This window comes from Festucalex cinctus, chromosome 20 (genome assembly GCF_051991245.1).
Source record: "Festucalex cinctus isolate MCC-2025b chromosome 20, RoL_Fcin_1.0, whole genome shotgun sequence".
NCBI lineage: Eukaryota > Metazoa > Chordata > Actinopteri > Syngnathiformes > Syngnathidae > Festucalex > Festucalex cinctus.
Window position 1 is genome coordinate 15,781,392 of NC_135430.1, and position 17,963 is coordinate 15,799,354.

The 17,963-nt window shown below is 37.0% G+C and overlaps 2 protein-coding genes across 4 annotated transcripts; one reads left to right on the plus strand and one right to left on the minus strand.

Annotated features, from left to right (window-relative positions):
• Positions 1 to 1,450: 1,450 nt before the first annotated feature.
• Positions 1,451 to 7,987, minus strand: map3k8 (mitogen-activated protein kinase kinase kinase 8). Of its 2 annotated transcripts, none has more exons than XM_077509475.1 (8): positions 7,749 to 7,987; positions 6,981 to 7,349; positions 6,700 to 6,870; positions 5,122 to 5,383; positions 4,419 to 4,525; positions 3,846 to 3,998; positions 3,262 to 3,508; positions 1,451 to 2,102 (listed from the first exon to the last, which is right to left on the minus strand). In XM_077509475.1, exons 2-8 carry the CDS (start codon positions 7,320 to 7,322, stop codon positions 1,978 to 1,980), a joined length of 1,407 nt encoding a protein of 468 aa, XP_077365601.1. In that variant the 5' UTR covers positions 7,323 to 7,349; positions 7,749 to 7,987; the 3' UTR covers positions 1,451 to 1,977. The 2 variants fall into 2 exon arrangements, with proteins under 2 accessions (XP_077365601.1, XP_077365602.1); XM_077509476.1 differs by having other exon boundaries at positions 6,981 to 7,370.
• A 186-nt stretch (positions 7,988 to 8,173) lies between these two features.
• On the plus strand, positions 8,174 to 17,587 carry mtpap (mitochondrial poly(A) polymerase). Of its 2 annotated transcripts, none has more exons than XM_077509473.1 (9): positions 8,174 to 8,408; positions 8,770 to 8,939; positions 9,020 to 9,247; positions 9,347 to 9,571; positions 10,612 to 10,823; positions 13,052 to 13,278; positions 14,915 to 15,007; positions 15,092 to 15,165; positions 17,260 to 17,587. In XM_077509473.1, exons 1-9 carry the CDS (start codon positions 8,189 to 8,191, stop codon positions 17,584 to 17,586), a joined length of 1,776 nt encoding a protein of 591 aa, XP_077365599.1. In that variant the 5' UTR covers positions 8,174 to 8,188; the 3' UTR covers position 17,587. The 2 variants fall into 2 exon arrangements, with proteins under 2 accessions (XP_077365599.1, XP_077365600.1); XM_077509474.1 differs by having other exon boundaries at positions 8,773 to 8,939.
• Positions 17,588 to 17,963: the final 376 nt, after the last annotated feature.

A 17,963-nucleotide genomic window follows, 5' to 3' on the forward strand; every position in this document is an offset into this window, starting at 1 on the left:
AAAATAATTATTTGTCATTCAGTGGGATGCACTAATGGTTTATCCCAATTAAATACTTACATTATGAAAATAATCCACCACAGTTATTATAAGTCACGGAGTATCCAATTTGGGAACATGTATGCCATAATGTAGTAATATACTGTATCATATTTATTTGTACACATTTTGTTTTGCACAAGAAAAACCTGACTTCATCCCAGCTGTAATATCTGTTATCAGCAGATGGCAGGGTTCATCTGTGACATTTATTTGGGAACTACTTTACATCACCGTCACTGCTGCTCTGGTCAAATGTGACTCAGGTTTGGGAAAAAAAAATAAAAAATACACATGAGAACACCCCCGCTGTCATATGTCACAGGGTTCAAAAGAGGAACGTGACATTATTCGAGTTGCGGTTAAGAGCCAACGTGTCAGTTTTCTTTTTGCTTTTGTCAGTTACTAATAAATTGACAACAACATTGGCATATTTATTTCTTTTTTTCACCCGTGTGTTATTTGGAATTATTCTTCAGAGACTATAACAATTCAAACATTGCCTTTTTTGTGATCAACACCAAATGTTTTACACATGAAAAATGTATGTTTGAAAGGTTTTATGTTGAATATGTGTCATTTAATACATAAATGTGCTCTGGACATAAAAGCTCTCACAGATTAATCTCATCTTTTGGGGTACAATTTCAGTAAAGCTGCACATTTTTTTTTTTTCTGGGGGATGAGTCAGCCAAAACTTGCAGAGGATAGTATTTTCCATTTTTGATATTTAGATATTTTTTGCATTGCAAAAAATAAATGTGTTATGTTGTGCACAAAATAAATCCGAATCAGAAGTGCCACATTAGAACCATGTACAAACATTTATTATTAATATTATAACACTGTCTGCAATAATTCAAAATTTGACTGGAGACTACATTTAATATTCAGATCCAGGGATGTAGCGATAAGCGCAATATCGTGATATTAAAACTGCCACAGTATCCTCGTCGTCATGTTCATGATATTTAAATGCAACACATCTGTTAAAAAAAAAAGTCAGGTTGATTTCCATTTGTGCAGTTCTAGCACCCTCTGGTGGCTAGTTTTTGAGTGCAATTTAATTTTCATTAGGGATGTTTTGGCCCTTCTATGTTTAAAATCTACGCTAATTGTCAGATGAATATGCCTGTGAATCAACTCAATATGTCCAAACATAACATAATAATAATAATAATAATAATAATAATACATAATAATAACATAACATTGATGTTTTATACAAAAGCACAATATTGTGCTTTTTTTTAGTATGAGCTCTTTTTTTTTTTTTTTTTTACAATATTGTGACCTTGATTGGCTGGCGACCAAATCAGCTGGTCTAGTCTCCATGCAGCACAAGTGAAATTGACACCCTTTTCAAAACAACCCATTTCTCGTAAATGTAAAGCAATGAAAACAAAACATGTTTGAATCATTGAATTTAATAAAAAAGCACAGATTTGCTCATCTCACCGGATGTACAAAACACAAATTGGGTATCACATGATGATGATTTTTATATTCCACAGGAATTAAAATGAGGAAGTCCACGAAGGACTAAATGAGTCATGACTCCAGAGTGTGCACATATACTTGAAAGAAAATACAGATCCGACTATAATACAGGCATAAACATTTCGACATGACACACCATCATAAAAGCCTTTAAAATTAAAACTTAACGATTGATAGCAACAATCCACGCACACAGATACAAATGTGCCTCATCCAACAACTGACCTGCAGTGCTGTGAGTCACATAAACCAAATCCATCTCCGAGGATAAGCTAATTAGTCATTGTGAGTCTTATAAACAGGTCATCAGTGAGCGGTGTCCCCTGTAGCAGTCCATTACTCCGCGATAAGCACTGATCGTCGGACAATTAAGGATTTCTTGTATATTATTAGCTGACCTAAACCAAAGGTCACCCGCATGCATAAATGCTGGAAATGTTAGCCATATTCTGAAGTGGGGGGTCCTGTCACCAGCGGGCAATAGCCAGACAAGGCCCCTAGGTCGAGGTATAAGGAGCCATTCCTTTTCAGGGGGCCGGAAACTTCAGCATAGAGTGAAGAGTCTGGAGGGAAAATGTGAAAAATATACACATAATAGAAATTAATGTGTGGAAATTGATCAACTGAAAACAAATCAGCATAATAGTTCTTCATGATTAATATGGAGGACCAAAACTGCAAAAATTAAAAAATAAATAAATAAATAAATAAATAATACAACAAAAATGTTTTGAATGGAGATAAAATTTAGAGCTCCAAAAATGGATGACTATCTTATCTACTGCAACGGCGGAGTCCGACCCAAGACAAGCTTAGGACCGCCCCCTCATTTGAATAACATTTCCTCCTGATAGAGCGTCTGCAGCATGAAATAAATACATGTGAGAGCAGAGCGTTTTTATTTATTGATTGATATTTAATTGCGTTTATATATTTATTTTTATTTTTTTAATCTTGTTTTTTAGTTTTGCATTTATTTTTACTTTTATTCATTTATTATTATTATTATTATTATTATTATTATTATTATTATTATTATTATTATTATTATTATTATCCTGACTAACAGCAATTCAAATTTGTCCTCTGTAGTGGACCTTTTTAAACTTGAATATCTCCCACCCAGTGCATACGATTGAATGAACTGTGCTATATAGAGGACATTCAGAGCTTTCCAATGATCCCAAATGTGTAGGGCTTTGCTACCTTTGAATGCATCAAAAAAAGAAAATGGCTTCCCTCAGTGAAGCACTTTTTAGGAAAGAGGAAAAGTAATTGTATAACACGTTTTAATGAACAAATTTAGGCTTTAAATGTTGTTGCATGTGTTCTATAAGACTCATTAAAGTATTGTTTGAATTATTTTAACTGTATTTGAGCTTAGCATACAAGTTTTAAAAAATGTCCTCTGTAGTGGACACATCATAGCTTAAAAATAAAAACTTTTTTTTTTGTGATAATTTTAACTGTATTTGAGCTTAGCATATAAGTTTAAAAAAAATTTTACTCTGTAGTGGACACATCATAGCTTAAAAATAAAAACTTTTTTATTTTTTATTTTTTTTTATGTCTTTTGCAGTATTCCAGTTACTCCACAAAGATTGGGGAATATCAAAATAAACGTGATTGGACAATATTTTTTTTCCTGGTTGTCAGGAGGATATTATTATTATTATTATTAGTAGTATTAATAATTATTTATACCTAAAACCATTCAAATACCTTGAGTGGTGTCATCTTGCTGGTTCTGCTGGTACAGCATGGCGTGGTTGGCCTCCTCCAGGGCCGAGTCCAGACTCCAGCACCTGGGTTGGTCCTCTTTGGGCGGGTTGATGGCCTCATCCTTCAGCAGCTCCGACGCTGAGCTCCTAAGTGAAGGATTCTTCTCCAGAGCTCGTTCCAGAAAAGACCTCATGGCCAGGCTGCAGTTGTCCGCTATGTCCTCCAGGGGGGGTGCTTGCTTGTGGATCTAGGGGAGTGGGGAAAATGACAAAGACGTCACGTTTTTGCAGTAATCCCCAAAAACAACTACAAAGCAGTGACCTAGATTTTGTTTTCTGAGTGATGCTAACTTGTTAAACCTGCTAAAAAGCGACGAGGTGGGTGGCTGGGGGTGATTAATACGCACCACTGAATCACACTGCTTCCTTATTCTCTGTCAACAGTTTCAAGAGGAAGTGAGTAACCGAGCCACATTCAACAGATCTGATCATCTTTGAAAATAACCGTGTTGGCTCATCTGTCACATATGGCGACATTAAGACATTCTTTGAGGCGTGCACATTTAAAAAAAAAAAAATACGTACAATGTAGAGGTACGATGGGTAGGCGGTGCGTGGGTATCTTCTAACCCAGGGGGGGTTGCCAGTCTGCATGTGAATGATGGTGGTTCCCAGGCTGTAGATATCCGTTTTGGTATCATGTCCGCGACACAAAACCAGCTCTGGGCTCATGTACATCTGAACAAAATAAGGGGGGGGGCATCATGCTGCAGAATAATACATCTTCACTTCTACACAACAAACAGGAAAACAAAGTGCTTCAAGTGCATAGTGAGTATTTTCCCGTGACAACGGATGAGTGAACCTTTAGACCCACGCAGGGTGCGTCAAAAGTAATCGTGCGTGGAAACTGGAAAGTAAACACAGTAAGCTTCTCTCTCCGTGTTGGAAATTCCAGCCTGCTGTGTAATTTTGGCGTGAACAGAAAAGTGTCTGCAAGCATTCTTTCTCAGTTTTTTTTTTCTACTGGGAGCCTGCCTTGGGACTTTCCACCAAGAAAGCTGGTCAGAGTGCAGGACCTTTTCTTGTAATCACGTGCGGGTCGAGCCAGGGGGAAAACAGAACTTAAAGTCGGACTATAGTCACTTGTTTTGTTACCTCGGTTCCTCTCAGATCTCTTGGGATATACAGGTCTTCTGTCATTTGCACTGTGAGGCCAAAGTCCACCAGGACAGCCTTGTCGGACATCAGGACAATGTTACTGGCTAAAGACAGAAGAGATGATAAATGTACGTGAGAATACGTTCCATAGTAGTGTTATTAACTCATTTACTCCCAATAACGTATAAATACGTTTTTAATGCTTTAAGTGTCCCAAAGACGTATTTATACGTTTTTTTTTGTATTTTTTTTTTTTATGCTAGAGCATACAGAAGGCTCTTAAATCATTTGCTACAGAAGGCTTTGATGCAGCCTCTCAACTGCAAAGAACGGCTGCAGAAATGGTAGTTATTACACAAACGGCCATCAGGTGGCAGCAGAGCAAAGGAGCTCAACCAGAGCCATGTAGAAAAAATGCTCAATTACTTACAATTTTAAATAGATTTGTGAAAACTGATGAAACTTAGCTCTCTTCTAGTGCTAATTGCTGCAAAATGGAAACAGATAGAAACATACTTTTTTTTCCTGATGAAAGAAGAGACTTTAATCTTTCCATGCTTTTATAGCAATAGAACACAATATTCTGTGGGCCTTGCAAAATCAGTCAAAATCCAGTAAAACAGCCGGAAGCGAACGGGACTACTTCTGTGAAAATGGCTGGGAGTGAATGAGTTAACGTGCCTGTCATTTTTGCTCTTACGTTTAATGTCGTGATGGATGACACTGTGCGAGTGAAGATACTCCAGACCCCGAAGGATCTGCTTGGTCACCCAGATAATCTCAAACTCTCTCATCGGCCCGCAGCTGTCGATCTTCTCTAGGACCGACCCGCCCTCGCCGGCCTCCATGAAAAGATGCACGTTCTGTTCCCACAGCAAAGCCCCGTAGAGCTTGGCGATGTTCTCATGGCAGAAGCGAGCCTGGAACTCAATTTCGGCCCCTCTGAAGTTCTCCATGGGAATCTGTGGAAAAACAAGGCGTCGATTCTTCAGTTCATTAAGAGGAATGTTATTTTTAAACGGTTTTATTGGTCATCAAGACAGTACATCAAAATTGCTTTTTTAACAGCAAGTAGATACTAAGCAATCTGTCATCTCAACTCGAGCATGAAGGTCGTGCAGTTAATCGAAATTAAATAACAATTTCAATTATTTCACTCTACAATTACAAAATCAGCATAATCGTAAAAGTTGAGTTGTTTAAATTTATACATTCGGAACTTTTTTTAAATTTTAAAATAATTAATTGAATTAATTATAGTGTTTCAAAAAAATTTATTTGTCTTAATATTTTTTTTAATTTTTTTTTTGTTTAAACATTTTCTTGTTTTTGTACCAAAAACTAAATGATTGCCCTACTGCACAGTGCACCTTCAAGTTTTATATAATAATGATAATAATAATAATAATAATAATAATAATAATTATTATTATTATTATTATTATTATTATTATTATTATTATTATTATTATAAATCTATATTATTATAAATTCTGTTTGGTCCAAAAGGAACTTACATAATTATAGCGTTTGTATTTTATTTATTTTTTAAATATTTTTAAATGTGCAAACCGTCCATTTTCTTGTTTTCGTACCAAAAAATATATAACTGTGATTTCAATTATTGCCATATTATGATTTCCATAACAGAGCAGCCCTACATGAAGGAGCCAGTATTTTTATTGACTGTCGAGATTTGATTTTAACAATTGAATAAAGAATAAAGAATATTTCTAGTGTGCTATACGAGATTACAAGATGAAAGCATGAGGCTTCATATTGTTTACTACACAGCAGGTCAGCCATTCAATCATAATAAAATGATAACAGTGTTGTCAAACACTGTCAGCTGATGGCCGGGAAATCAGTGTTTAAATATATACAGGTATCACATCAGTGCCAGTAAGCATGTCACCACAGTATTGGCTGTGAGTGTGCGCGTGTTTATACAGTGCACAAAAGTCAATAGCTTTATCTGACTCGGAAATCCGAGGTTGTAAATATTTTCCCTGTAAGACGATTGAATATACACGTGTGCACGTGAGTACTATAATAAAAGTTAAACACATATTTATATACGAGTCACAAAAGCTCAACGCAGTTGTTTCCATTAGTGCACTTTCCATTTCTCATTTTGCAATATTGCCATTTTTTTTCCCAAAGAGCTCTGTTCCTCTTTTGGTTTAAAAGAAAGCCAAACGATTGACACTGGTTTTTCGTTTGGGTCGGGGGGGAAAAAAAGTCACAGTAATGCCAAATATTTGCCAACAGGACGTACCAGTTTACAAGCCATTCTCTTTCGGGTCGTGATGTCTTGAGCTAAGTGAACTTTCCCAAAGGAACCCTTAGGCACGAGGTCAGCGCCACGATTCTTGTAGGTCAATTGCCAGGGAAACAGGAGTACATCCTTGTTGATCTTATAGCGCCCATTCTTTACAACCATATCGTGCTGCAAATGAAGACAAATTACTTTTTTTTTAAAAAAGATGCATTTTTAGTCTAGGCTGTTAGGCTGTCAGGTAATGTTTCATTTTGATAGAGATCCAAAAATATACCCACTTTATTTAGCAGGACTCCCATCTCCTCTGAGAGGTGCTGCAGTGCTGCTTCTTGTATGTTAGAAAGCATGTTGACAAAGGACAGGAGGTCTGCCACTGTCCCATGCCGGACACTTCCATCCCCATCAGAGTACGCCTCCTGCGACTCCCGACTCACAAAGTTTCCAATCTCTTCACTCCCATCCATTGCGACAGGGGAGAGACTGTCACCTTCAGATGATAAGCCACCGTCTACTTCTTCTTCTCCTTCGAGCTGATAGAGCGTCTCTGCTGCGTTGATGATGTCTTCAATGTTCATATGGGCCAACAGCAGTTGCATGTGGTTATCATAGTTGTACTCCATTTTGTTGACGTGGACTTGTCCCACTCACTGGAATATGAAAACACCAGCCTGTGTCAAATAGATTCATTCATAAATAAAGTAATAATTTGTTTTACATGGCGAATGCTTGTTTGTCTGTTACAGATGACAATTCCCTGAAAAAGCACCAAAGCGAAAAAGAAACTGAACTATTCACCAGGTATGCTGTTTTTGCTGAAGGCAACCTCAACAGTCAACTCATCAATTTTGTGGTAGCCAATATATAAATATTTCAAAACATAAAGGGATAATAAGGGACTGATATTGAAAATAAATGTCAACAAATTACTGTCCCGTTACATCATCTTAAATAAAAAAACAGGTGCCATGTAGATCATTCTTAACTTGAATGTCAGCTTTCGCCAGAAATATATATATTTTTTTAAATAAATAAGAGTGTGACATTACCATTGGAATCAAGAACGACTTCTTTCCATAAGTGCGTCAGTAGCGTCCACTTCAGACTGCCTGCGTGTTGACCGATCTGCTGCATTTGAGGAACTACACACTGGAAATGTATCTGCGCATGCGTTTTCAGCCTTTCCCGTCAGCCGTCAACCTTGAGCACGCCTACATATGGGTTTCGTTTTCCGTTTTCTTCTGACCTGAATAGCAACCATTTTCGTTCACTAATAATGCTTGTGGCAACTAATCGTTACAACCAAATAAAGGAAACATGTAGACGATAGTTTTAACCGAGCGTTGCACGATCAAGCACTTATTTAATGTTATTACAGTTACCATGTAACACTACCATGTAAAATATATTTGAATTTCAATTACGTAAGTAAGCATAAAGTAAGTAACTTAAAATTAAGTGTTGTTTATGTGGAAAAAAATCCCGAAATATGGTGTCTCTCGCTTGCCGTCGGAAGGGCAAAGCAGTAGAGCAGCGCATGCGTCGTACCTCAACAAAAATGGCGTCTTCCATTGCTGCGTACAGGTTACATATGAGTGGAAGGAGCAAACTCGTACAATTCCTCCAAAAGGTGGACATAGTTTTTCACAGAAGAGTCGGAACTACAGCTGTTGCAGCCCATGCCGACCCACCAGCAAAGGACGAAGCCGGTTAGTAAAGTTAACATTCCAGCAAGCCGATAAGTTAAGATAAGTTAAGGTTACCAATACCTGGTAAAAACGTGGTACTGTAATAAATGAGTCATACCTGATGGGGGTTAAAAAAAAAATAAAAAAAATCCTGTCTTTACGTTATAATATCAGTACTTCAAACGCCATGCGTCGTTTTGTGAATGCAATTGTGAGCATTACGCTATTATGCTCTAAATGTGAGTACAGTAGACGTCTATCGCCCTTTAAAACAACAAAAATCAGCAGTCATCTATAGTAAACAGTCTCATCCTAACAGCAAACATATGAATGCATTTTGGTACAAAGTATTTGTTAAATAATTGCTTGCTTCTGTTCTCAGCAGGTGAAAAGGATGGACGTCTGTCTTTTTACGCTGTCCAAGCCCAAAGACAAGAAGAGGCAGAAAGATCTGTTCTCATCAACTGCCCCCACAGGACCAATGAGAAAAAGATCCTCAAATTTTTATCATTACATGGTGATATTAAAAAGTGCTTCACGTATGAAAGCTATGTAAGTACAAATCTTAATAACACTATGAAAATGTGCTAACTAAAGTCCAACATTGATTGTTTTTGTGATTCTTTTTCCAGGGAATGCATGCAGTGGTTGAATTTGCTTCACAGGACAGTGTTTCCTCGTTACTCGATGGTGCCAGTATCCCCAGTAACAACCATGAATCAATGGTTCCTTATAAATCAAGACTAATGACACTGAGAGGTCTGACAGAAGTAACCAGCCAGCAGTCCAGTGAACAGAACCACCCACAAACTGCTATTCCCATTAACGAGCTTATTCAGAGACTTTCTCGAGAGGAGAGTGTTAGTACCGTTTGTACGACCCCATTTTGTTATACACCTCAAATTTTAATACAACTAAAACATGTTTACGATATGGTACATATCTCCCTTTCCCCTCAGATAGACCAACAAATTGTCTCCTTGACAGAAGCCTACCAGCTAACTGAGGAAAACAGTCGGCTGCGCTTCCTCGTGTGCTCTCTGCTCAAAGATATCGCCGCTGCTTATTTTCCCGAGTGCTCCATTAAACCCTTTGGCTCGTCAGTGAATGGCTTTGGAAAGCTGGGCTGCGATTTGGACATGTTTCTGGACCTAGATGGCATCAGCGGAAGGAATTTAAAGATGGTAAGGACAAATAGGGCAATGATGATTCTGGTTGCCAGAAACTCGCCGGGCCACTTCCATCTTGTTTAACTTTAACAATGAACATTAAAAGTACAAATATAAATGGTATCTTATTCCCTAAAAAAAAAAAGTTGTTCCGATGATGTCCATCCTCCGAATTATCACATGGCACGACCCTAAAGAAATAACCAATTTGGGACTTTTATATTGAAATATATGTAAAGGCAGACGTTTGTATCATTCACATGGGAGCAGCTAACGGGTTTCTCATGATGTAAATAAGTTAAATTTTTCACAACTGGAATGTAGTGGTTATATTTGGACATCATGTAGTATGACCTGAAAAAAATAATTAATTCATTTTGTCGAACAAATATTATTTTTTCATTATAATGTTACTTGTGTAGCTAGCTAGCTGTTTTGTTTAGATGGCTAATTGTTAGCCTCATAACTTTAAGTTGAAAATACTGTATTATATGGTGCGACCATTGTAGAAAGCTTTCGATGTATGTCCTAAATTGTGGATAATAGTCAAATTGTAAATAAGAGTAAATACTAAAGAATAAATATTTTATGTGTTTTTATATTAAATTAACAGCTGGTCCAGGTTAGGTCTGTGCAATTAATCAAAATTCAATTACAATTTCAATTTTTACACTCCACAGTTATAAAATCAGCCTAATCTATTAATAGATACATAATAAATTATTAATACTAATTGTGAGTTGCTTGAGTTGTTTAAATTTATACATTTGCACCTTTTTAAATTTTAAAATAACTACCGGTAATTTAATAAATTTAGTTTCATCCTAAATGAACTTGTAGAATAGTGTTTAAAAGATTTTTTTGTGTGTTTTTTTTTGTTTAAACATTTTCTCGTTTTGTACCAAAACAAAATTGTGATTTCAAGTATTACCAAAATAATCAGGATTAATATTTTCTTCATAATCGAGCTTCCCTAGTAAAGGTAATATCCTTCTTCGTCAGTGACGTGTGCCACTTTTTTTTACGTCTGATTAGACATCTCTTTCATTGTTTAGCGAAAATCCGGTTTGACCTTGGAGTACCAGATGAAGCGGGCCTCGTCAGAGCGCAGCGCCACGCAGAACATCTTGTCTGTCATTGGTGAATGTGTGGACCAGTTTGGGCCAGGCTGCGTTGGTGTGCAGAAGATCCTCAATGCCCGATGCCCCCTGGTCCGTTTTGCCCATCAGCCGTCTGGTTTTCAGTGTGACCTCACCGCCAACAACAGGTCTCCTTCCTCTTCCCATACGCTTTTAGTTGCAGCGTCCACATTCCTACTTTCGAGGTCTCGAAATGCCAATGTGCATTTCTTTCTTGTGATGTAACCACAAATGGCATAGTGAAAACCCTAAAAACGAGGTAGGCGGTGGAGATTCAGTCCGGTGCTTGCGTAACTGAAACTACGCTTTGTGTTTATCTTTCCGTTTACTCTTTAGATTGTTGACATCCCACTCAATGTGACACATGCCCTCTCAAACAACTACATGCAAGCAAATACAGAGCAAACCGCTGTGTAATTTCAAAGGAAATAGTTGTAGGGTGCTTATTGTGGGTGGATTCGGGACTTTTCTCATCGCTTGTTCACAGATATTTTTCGGCCATTACAATTTCCTGTCTATACTGTGGTGACAATGCTTGTGCAAGTGAATGTCTCAACAGGAAGAAAAAAAAAGTGGTAGCAAACTATAACCCATGAAGATACCATGACAATCAAAAGACTGCTCTCTAGTGGTGGTTTTGGATGCCATTTTCAGTGTCGCTAGTGTTAATATTTTTTCTCAGTCCAAAGTCAGGGAATGTACACGATAGAGATTAAAATTTTTTAAATGTATTTTTTATTTTTATTTAGTTTTTGTGTATACATGTATTTTATTATTATTATTATTATTATTATTTTATATATATATATATATATATATATATATATATATATATATTAGGGGTGAATTGCCTAGTACCTGACGATTCGATTCGTATCACGATTCACAGGTCACGATTCGATTCGATACCGATTAATCCCGATACGAATGGTCACGATTCGATACCGATTAATCCCGATACGAATGGTCACGATTCGATACCGATTAATCCCGATACAAATTTATAAGTCGATTGTTGCGATTTTTTTCCATTCAAATTTAGAAAATACTATCAGTAAATTTGTACATGTACACTGTAAGATTTGTATGAATATATTTATCTAAAACTTGAGGCTTATAACCGTGAGCCACTGTACACAAACAGTTTGCAATCTGTTTCACATTTGAACAGCATTAAAATAAAAATATTAAGGCTTAATGTGCCGTTCATATAACATTCTTCCATGCTCAAGGTGTGAATCCTAAAAAAAAAAAAAAAAAAAAAAAAAAAAAAAAATCGATTCTGCCGATTATTGAATCGATTCGAGAATCGAGCGATGTAGTATCGCGATATATCGCCGAATCGATTTTTTTTAACACCCCTATATATATATATATATATATATATATATATATATATATATATAATTTTTTTTATTTTTATTTTATTTTTTTTTTATTTATTTTTTTTTGCCATACCTCAAACGGTTGGTCAAAATTGTAAATATAGTATCTGCAATTAGTTGAATGGTGATAAAATTGTCATAAAATTTACATTTCTACACTACATAGTTTAATATAACTATTAGGGATAGACAGATTATCGGCTGGGCTGATTATCGGCGCCGATATTCAGCATTTTGACAAATATCAGCATCGGCCATTTTGAAAAATCATACGGCCGATAGACCTACTTAAGAAAAAAAAAAGTGTTCAGGAAAAAAAATCAGGGAACTAATTTAAATTTTCATAGATGCTGTCTGAACCTTCTGTTTTTGTTTGAAATTAAAACTAAGTAAATTTTTAATCCGTTAGATAACTTGAAATTTGAAAAAAATAATCTTTATTTACTGTAGCAAACAACAGGGAGCTATTTACTTTAAGTTTTTAATGAAACATATTATTTTATTTATTATTTATTAAATTTTGAAGTCTCTGGAAGATCCCTGAGCGTTTTGTTAGGTTTTTAAAACAAATATGTCTATTGATTAATGTTTTTTTTTTTAAGTTCAATATTTTTACCAACCCTAAACATTTCAATAATAAACATGCTTAAAAATAAATAAAAGCTAGATATTTTCAATATTTTCCCTTTTAGTGAAAAATAAATATTGGCTCCAAATATCGGTTATCGGCAATCCTAATAATATTCATATCCTGGCCAATTTTTATTTTTTATTTATTTATTTTTTTAGTTGATCTTATGGTTGGAAAATCACAGTAAATTGAGGCAAGACTATAAAAGATCATTTATTTTTCTCAGGTCCTTGTATTTATTGCAAGATGTGTTAATCATACTCACATTGTTGAGTGAATGTTTACATCAAATCATCAAGCAACAATAGCGCTAGTCGTCAACCAGCCTTTTTCCCCACAGGGTGGCGATGAAGAGCTCAGAGTTGCTTTACCTTTACGGCCAACTGGACTCTCGAGTGCGTCACCTGGTGTTCACAGTGAGATGTTGGGCCCGAGCGCACGGAGTGACCAGCAACATCCCAGGCGCCTGGATCACCAACTTCTCTCTCACAGTCATGGTGGTGTTCTTCCTGCAGGGGCGAAGCCCCTCTATACTCCCCACTCTGGACCGTCTACGAGAACTTGCAGGTACCACATTTTTCTATTAGGTGATTCGTCTCGACAAAACCTTTCCAACGGTGTCTGTCCCGTCGCTCCACGACATTGCATTCCGGAGAGAGAAAATATATATTGTGCTGTATAACAACTAAATGAAAAAAAAAGAAAAAGACTGTAAAGGTTGAAAAAAACAAAAACAACAAATGATGAATGAAAAAGCATTCATAATAGCTAAAAATCACACCAAAATGAAAAAAATATATATAATAAATGAAAAAATATATATACTGTGCTGTATACTGTAATAAAAAAAAATCTTTTATTGGGAAAAAATTAATGTACATGAAAAAGCATTCATAATAAGCCAAAAATCATACTAAAATGGAAAAAAATATAATAAATGAAAAAAAAATATATACTGTCCTGTATACTGTAATAAGTAAATTAAAAAAAATACTTTTAATGGGAAAAAATGAATACATGAAAAAAGAACATATTATAAATTAAAAATCATACCAAAACAAAAAAACATATATAATAAACGAAAATATATATATAATTAACGGGAACTTTTTTTTTTTTTAAATTAGCACGAATTTCTATTATCGCGGGTAGTTTTTGAACCTAACATCCACGATAAACAAGGGAACACCCTATATAAAGTGAAAATCTTTTTAAAATTTCCGAGCTTCACATTATGTTCAAATTCCTATGACAGTGTGCCTTGTTCGAAAAATAAAAAAAAACAAAAACAATGCAGGCTGTCTTGGAAGGCGGTAACACATTTTTGAGACATCATGTTCAAAATAATAAATGCATAGACAACAAAGAACTTGTCCAGACTGTCAATTCCAGATGCATTAGCTCAGCAGAACATTAGCAACCCAGTTATTCATATTGAGATGAAAAGTGCATCATCATCATAAAATGGTGGTTATGTCTGCGGGCTGCTGCAAGAAATCTCTGCATCCACACACAACTTTTTTTTTTTTTTTTTTGTTAAAATAAACAAAACTTGTGAATGCATAATTCTTGTTTTTCGTAAGTGTGCTCTGACTTCCTGCTGCCGAAACTGATTAACTGTACTTGTTGGGACCTTTCGTAAATAGTGCACAGTAATAAAAATGTTCCATGGATAGTTTTCAACTTGATGAACAATTGACAATAATTTTTGATTTACCATGTATATCGAGAGCTAATATGGCTAAGCGCCACCACAGCAGACTGCTGCAAGTAAACTGAACCTTCTTCACATTTCTCCCTCACTTTCACCTTGGCTGCTTGATAATTGCCCTCCAAAAGCAATCAGACCACCCCCTGCCTCCACTCTGGCCAGCACCACCACCTGCTTCGCTGCCTTTACCCCGTTTAGCAGAGTCTCGATCACCCACAGTGCTTACAGCACAATAAAAGGCCCATCAGTCTGGTACGGTCGATGACCCAGCCTCCTTTGGATACACTTGCATGAGCACACACAGACGCACCTCATCATGGTGAAGGGCATCACCGGCCAATATGAAAAGGGCATGATCCGTGACCTTTCATATTTTTTTCACTCCTTTTCCTCGCAAACATCAACACCATCCATCTGTGCCTTATTTATAACCGTCATAGACGTTTAAAGACCGCCATTTTACCTTGTGTCCCCCCCCTTACATCCCACAAGGTCCCGCGGACAAGAGCGTGATCGAGGGGAACGACTGCACATTTGTCAGCGACTTCGACAGGATTCAGCTCCAGAGCAACACGGAAACACTCGGTGAGAGCCCGGTAGCGTGGATGCGGTTGAATGCAACACCGATGCTAACGTGACTTTTTTTTTTTTTTTTTTTCTTTGTCATAGAGAAACTGCTTTGTGAATTCTTTGAGTTCTACGCCAGCTTTGCATTCAGTAAAAAGTCCATAAATATCAGAAAGGTATGTATGACTGCTGTGCTGTCAAAAGAATCTTGAAAAAAAATCTATAACCCAGTATTGCATATGTAAAGCTGAAATTTTTAGCATAATTTCATGAGAAATCAGTGTGCAAAAGCTGTAAAACAACATGCACTGTAAAAAACAAAGAACAAAACAAATATATATTCAAAGAAACAGTCATTTTCCGGCATCTGGGGCACCAGAAAAAATACTGTGAAATATGAAATGGAAAATGGAAAATTATTTTCTCTTAAAAAACAAACAAACAAACAAAAAAATGTTAATTTTCCAGCGTCTGGGGTGCCAGAAAAATATTGTAAAATAACGGAAAATGACTTTTATTTTACATTTAACATTTTAAAATCAATTTGTGTAAATTCAATATTTTTAACGTACAGAAAAAAAAATGTCAAATAAAAGGTCAAATTCTGTTGTATTACATTTTGTTTTTTTTTGTTTTTTTCCCCCGTGTATAGTACCTAACAATGGGGAAATCAACCCCCAAAAAAAGTCTAAACACGGCATTCTGATTAATATTGCATTTGTGGTATATGAGTTAAGCAGGAAAATCGACCCAGTTTATCCATCTCAAATAATATCTGTGAGGCAGATATGCTAACCATTACACCACAGTGCTGCCAGCATCATTATTTGGGTGCAAACATTTATAATAAGCTCATTTCCCCAAGTAGAGGCTGTGTGCTCGCTGCTGAGTAAATAAACACCCAAAGCGCTTAATAAGAAATTACCTAATAATATCTCCTAATTATCTGTTGCGCAAAAATAACAAGATGAAAACGATCTGGTATTGGATGAGCTGCTTTTGCTACCAGTTTAGCATCTTACCTCAACCGGGAAATCTCCACTTGGCATCCCGTCATTACATCCCGGTGCTCAGTTCCATCAAGCAGATCTGTTGATAGTGAAGGCAGCCAGCCCACGCAGATGACAGCTGCCCTTGTCTTGTCTGATTGATGCTGGCCCTGTGAGATCCGATGCCCTTGAGCCGAGATCAAATTTAGGAACTCCATCAGGCTGCAAAGCATTTTTTACCTCCACCAAGGAGGTTGCGTTTTCACCGGCATTGATGTATCGCCTCGTCTGTCGACGGGGTCGCGCTACGACAACTGCTGCCTTTTTGGAGTGTCGTAAATCGCAAATGGTGAACAAGCGAGTGCTGTCTTCAATGCTAATTCAGCCCCAACAACCAAAGCGAAATCAAAACCGGATACAAAGTGTACTAGGCAGTGATAACAGTATTACAGTATTTGTGTTTTGTTGGAGCTGGAATCTTAACTTTGATTACCCAAAAGCAGACCTCACAATAATTCAGCTTCTTTTGCAGAAGTGTACATCATTTCTGCTTAGCTCAACTCTGATTGCTTCGGTTTCTGGCATTCGGATTGATTATTGGCACCCTTATTCTGTATTTTGACAAAAAACGGCATTGGTCTTTTTCAACAATTTGACGGCTGATAAGAGATCAGTTAAAAGGAACTGACTGATACAATTCACTACTGCACTCTGAAAAAAAATAATAAGTAATAAAAATAATTAATTCATTTATTATCCGTTTACCCGTTGTGTCTCCTGTGCATTACACTGGACAAGATGTGTTTGGTGTTTTAATGAATTGATGTTGATCAAGATCGACCCTGTGGTCCGATGTGAGACTTTTGACGCAAGTGAGGAAGCTTTGCAGGTAGAATGTGGCCATGACCTGATCCTGGAGGCTTTTCGTTGCTGGGGGAACAGCTGTAAATCAGCTTTTACTGTGCCACAATTTTCTGGTTGGCTCCACTCCTTTGACAAATGGCGTTGCCTGTCTGACTTCCCCCTAACCTCATATGGATGATTTGTTTGATAGGCGAGAGCCTCAGCCCGCGTTTGAATCAGTTTCTAATAGAAACTTTCCATCACATGGCGTGTGAATTTTGTATTTCCTTTTAAAGTGTCCTCCAAGGGCACACATATCCATATTTATTTCTCCCTTTTGATATCCTGGAGAGAGTTGGTCCATTTGGTGCCCCAGATGGTGATGCGCCATTTACAAACTACATGCAGCACTGATCATTAACATATCCCTCTCTTCAGGGCAAAGAGCAAAACAAGCCCGAGGCGTCGGCGCTGCACATCCAGAACCCGTTCGAAACAGCCCTGAACGTCAGCAAGAACGTCAACCACGCACAACTGGAACGATTTGTGGCTCTGTGTAAGGAGAGCGCCTGGCTGCTCCAGCGGGGCGACGCCGTCGCGCCCAAAGGGGGCCGCGCCCCCTCACCATGGGGACTAGCGACCCTCCTGCTGCCTTCGCAGGTCACGGGGGTCAAAAGTCGAAAGAAGAGGAAAATGGAACCTGCTAGCGAGCGGATCAAGGGCTTGCTCGAATCGCTGAAAAATAAAAAACAGCCAAACAGCTAAAGACTTGACATCCCAGTTGTTTGTTTTATTTTCATTCTCATCAGCCACAAGGATGGAAGAAACGTCTTTTAATAGGATGTAATTCTTTACATGAGCACTGGAGGGTGGTACTGAGACTTATACAGATATCTGCAACCATGAGCAAGGCAAAAGTGTGAATTACTGTGACCTTTTATTAAACATAGCTGGTTACTTGACTGTATAAACTTCCACACATTTTTATAATATGTGCATTTAAAAATGTTCATTTACAGCTTAGGATCACAATGCAAATGTTTTAGTTGTAATAAATCTGTGGACTACATGTGAATAATTATGATGTGTAATATAGTTATGTAGGTTAGCAAAATACTAATGGTAGAAAATGCTAAAACTTT

What these genes read in the sequence shown, in the direction of transcription:
- map3k8 (XM_077509475.1), bottom strand. Translation starts at nt 7,322, where the DNA reads ATGGAGTACAACTATGATAACCACATGCAACTGCTGTTGGCCCATATG. An exon ending in TGGGAGTCCTGCTAAATAAA is followed by an intron (nt 6,871 to 6,980) that starts GTGGGTATATTT and finishes CTTCATTTGCAG; the next exon opens with CACGATATGGTTGTAAAGAA. An exon ending in GCAAGATGACACCACTCAAG is followed by an intron (nt 2,103 to 3,261) that starts GTATTTGAATGG and finishes TTTTCCCTCCAG; the next exon opens with ACTCTTCACTCTATGCTGAA.
- mtpap (XM_077509473.1), top strand. Translation starts at nt 8,189, where the DNA reads ATGGTGTCTCTCGCTTGCCGTCGGAAGGGCAAAGCAGTAGAGCAGCGC. An exon ending in GAGCAACACGGAAACACTCG is followed by an intron (nt 15,008 to 15,091) that starts GTGAGAGCCCGG and finishes TCTTTGTCATAG; the next exon opens with AGAAACTGCTTTGTGAATTC. An exon ending in AGTCCATAAATATCAGAAAG is followed by an intron (nt 15,166 to 17,259) that starts GTATGTATGACT and finishes CCCTCTCTTCAG; the next exon opens with GGCAAAGAGCAAAACAAGCC.